At 61.8% G+C, this 3628-nt stretch overlaps 1 protein-coding gene across 1 annotated transcript; it reads left to right on the plus strand.

The window, feature by feature from the left end:
- Nucleotides 1–1575: 1575 nt before the first annotated feature.
- Nucleotides 1576–3336, plus strand: LOC311186186 (zinc finger and SCAN domain-containing protein 4-like; the record flags this gene model as incomplete). Its single annotated transcript, XM_084257068.1, has 3 exons — nucleotides 1576–1965; nucleotides 2374–2518; nucleotides 2594–3336. 3 exons carry the CDS (start codon nucleotides 1576–1578, stop codon nucleotides 3334–3336), a joined length of 1278 nt encoding a protein of 425 aa, XP_084113194.1.
- Nucleotides 3337–3628: the final 292 nt, after the last annotated feature.

Below are 3628 nucleotides of genomic sequence, written 5' to 3' on the forward strand. Positions count from 1 at the left end.
GTTTGAGGGGTGCTCAGAGGAAGTTCCTAGGTCAGAACACAGGTGCGCCGGTTTCCCGGCTTGGGGGAGGGCAGCTTTATCCTCAGTCCAGCCCCACAGTGGGTGGGCCCCGTACAGGCCCAGGCAACCCTCCGAGTCCCTGCAGCTCTGCTGGGTGATCTGTCCTGCCCGTGATCTGTTCCCCCTGATTATTTGTCGCGTGTGGTGGAGGTGGCGGCCCGCGGCTGACAGGCTGGGCCCTGGCGATTGAAGGGTGTCAGTTGCCTCTCATATCTTAACTCACCTGGTGGCAGGTGACACACAGGTGGGGACCCGGTGTGTGACTTGCTGGGGTCACTCAGCTGCCTCTGGCTTGGAACCAAGGTCTGGTCTTGAATTCCAAGGTCTGAACCTGGCTGTGTCCCTGCTGGGTTGAGAGCCTGGGGTAGTCTAGAAAGAACTTGTGGGGAGGCCCAGGTGGGTCGAGAGGGGGGGATGTGGGGGCCACCCACAGAACCTAGGAGGGGTGGACTGCGAGGGGGGCCCAGAGCAGCCCTTCAGAGCTCATATGGCTTTGGACCATCTCCCTGAGGGAGCAGGAGCCCTGGTGGGGAGTGACCTGAGAAGATTACTCACATTAAGATCACCTGGATTAAGGTTGCCAGGCGGGCAGCATGAATGGATTAGGGAAAGGTAGGCGCCTGCACGGGGTGCTCCTGGATTCATCTTTGATTCATTGCTTGATGGGATCAACTGGGTAATCTGATCAGAGGAGAGTGACCTTGACGCCAAATGTGAAACGTCCATACTGGAAGTCGGTTTTCTGTGATTTTCAAGCTCCTGTCATCCCTCCTCTGTGTTTTTCTAAAGATATAATTTATTTATTTATGCACACAAGAACTGGGGTGCAGGCCAGAGGTGCGGGGGGTGAGAGGATTCACCAGAGACAGAGCGGGGAGAAGAGGCAGACCGACTGAAACACACTGCTGAGGGGAGCAGCGGGGAGACAGGAGAGGTCTGCTGCGCCACGTGGGAAGCTCCCTGGCGGGGGATGGAACTCGTGCTGCACACCATCATAATTACTACACTCTTCTAATAGACCCTTGCTTGGTGGCCGGGGAGCAGCCGGGGATCGAACCGGCGCCGCAGAGGCCACGGGCAGCTTCGCAACCCAGCGCTCAACCGCTGCGCCACTGGGGAGGCCCTGAACTTTACACTCTCTTTGGGCACCCAAAGAATTTGTGTCAGATTAGGGTGATTTATTTCTTAAATGTCTCGTCACAGTCACCGGTCACAAAATCTTGTTCTGAAATTTATGTTTTCTAATTTTCCGAGGATGGTATTTCTTAATTTTTTCTTTCTTTTTTTCCCCAGGTTTTTTTGTTTGTTTGTTTGTTTTTCTGAAGATGGTCTTTAATACTAGTGATTCCATTCCTAGTTTGTCTTCGCGCAGCCTCTAGTGTCAGCTCTGGGCAGCATTTGACTGGCACCCAACGAGGGAAATAAAATCAGTACATATCTTAAATATCCCTGTTTTCAGATTCCCAGAAGCACAGGAGGGAATCCTGGAAGTGGCGTCTGGGAAATCCCGTCAGCATGGATTTAGATCTCAGAACCTCGTTCCTGGGTGCCGCCTGCAGGGCAGAGCCCGGGGCGGAAAGCACAGATGGTGATCCCAGCCGGGGACCTGCGCCCCAGAAGCCGGCGTCTGTGCTCCCGGACGCTCTGCTCAACTTATTTCGAAGTGGTAACAACTCGCTGGCAGGGCAGGAGCTGCAGAGGCTGTACCGGGCGTTCCATTCGTGGCTGCAGCCGGAGCAGCACAGCAAGGAGGAGATGATCTGTCAGGTGGTCCTGGAGCAGTTTATGCTCAACAGGCGCCGCAGTGACAGGTCTGCCTTGAAGATGCAATGGGAAGCCAGTGGCAAAAACCTGGAGAGATTTCTGGAAGGCCTGAGCGATGCCGCCGTGCCGCCGCCGGCCTTGGTGAGTACAGACGCTGCCGGGGAGGCGCTAAGGGGGCGAAAACCAGGGACGCCCCTTGGAGAGGCCCCTTGACCGCAGGAGGCCCTGCTACTCCCCCCACCCCCCCAGTCTTCAGAGCGCGCTCGTCCTCAGCGGGCGGGGTGGCCGGCCCCTCAAAAGCAAGAGGAGAACCACAGGCGACTCCTGTGCAGGGCAGGCAGCCAGCTTAGGGGACCTGCTCGCCTGGCTGGCCGGGGCCTGGGGGCGGGACCCTCAGGAGGTGGAGGAAGGCTCTGGCAGGCGCGGGCTCCGGCCTCGGGAAGCCTTAGCGCTTCCCTTCCCGCCACGCTGTGGTGCAGGAAAGTGGCTCCCGGGAAAGGCCCTCCCCGCGGTCGGCGGCGCCTGTGGCTCAGGCTGCGGCCCTTCCAGGTGCACGTGCGCATGCAGGGCCAGGAGGCGCTCTTCTCCGAGAACATGCCCGTGAGAGAGGTGATCGCCCACCTCACGAGACAGCGCTCCGCAGGAGCCCCCGCGGGGGCCAGCCTGGAGGGGGCCTCGCTGGGTCCCAGTCGAGGTGAGTGTGGGGGGTCTGGGCAGCAGCCCGGGAGGCCGTCGCGCCTCTGCGCGGGTGACCTTGTCGTTCCCGCAGGACGTGATGATGGAGAAGGCGGCGCTGGACAAGGCGGCGCTGGACAAGGCGGCGACACACCCTCCCTGGTCATCGTCCAAGATCCCCTCTGGCCCGTGCCCGAGGAGGGAGGCGCTGCTTTGGGTGACCCCCTCAGCTCCAGGAGGGCGGGTCTGGGCCCCTGCAGGCCCCAGGGAGGGTCCCCGCATGCGCCCCCTTCCCCAGACGCCCTCGCAGACCAGGGGGTGCTCCCCGAGAGCGCGCCCGCCCCCCGGGACGGCGAGGGCGGCTCCCCGCGGGGGGCACGAGAGGGCGCGCCCGGGCCTTACCGCTGCGACATGTGCCCCAAGACCTTCAGGTACCTGTCCCGGCTCCGCGCGCACTTGCGGAGGCACCGGGACGAGAGGCCGTTCGCCTGTGGCGCGTGCGGCAAAGGCTTCTTCGCGCGGGCGGAGCTGCGGGCGCACCAGCGCTCCCACGCGGGCGTCCGGCCCTTCCAGTGCGGCGTCTGCGGCAGGGCCTTCGGCCACAAGACCAACCTCCTGGCGCACGAGCGCATCCACTCGGGCGCGAAGCCGTACGTGTGCGGCCTCTGCCAGCGCAGCTACCGCCAGTCGGGCACCTTCCACCGCCACCTGCGGACCCACCGGGGCGCGGCCTCTGCGCGGGCGCCCTCCCCGGGGGCCCCCTCGGCAACGCCCGGGAGTGAAGTGCAGCGGCTCTCCCTGACCCCGGTCTCGGTGACACCCGGTCAGCCTGTCTAGCAATGGAAAACAGAACATTCTAGAAGTAGGCAGTTTGTAAGTTCTGAATTCCAGGGTGTTCTGAGGAGCGGGCTGCATCCAGGGCTGGAACCGCGCTCGCTGCTGATTCCTGAGACTTCAGCCCGTGGCTGCGCTCTGGGGTCTTCTCTGGCTGTAGGATTTGGCGTTTTCTCTGGTTCCGTCATCGGTGTCTGCGGCTCAAACCTTGTGGACATCGTACGGCTCTTCACCTGTCACAGACTTGTCCCCAGGGCCATTTCTGCACATCCCTGTGAGTTACTACAGAATCATT

The sequence above is a fragment of the Talpa europaea genome (assembly GCF_964194135.1).
Source record: "Talpa europaea genome assembly, chromosome: 16".
NCBI lineage: Eukaryota > Metazoa > Chordata > Mammalia > Eulipotyphla > Talpidae > Talpa > Talpa europaea.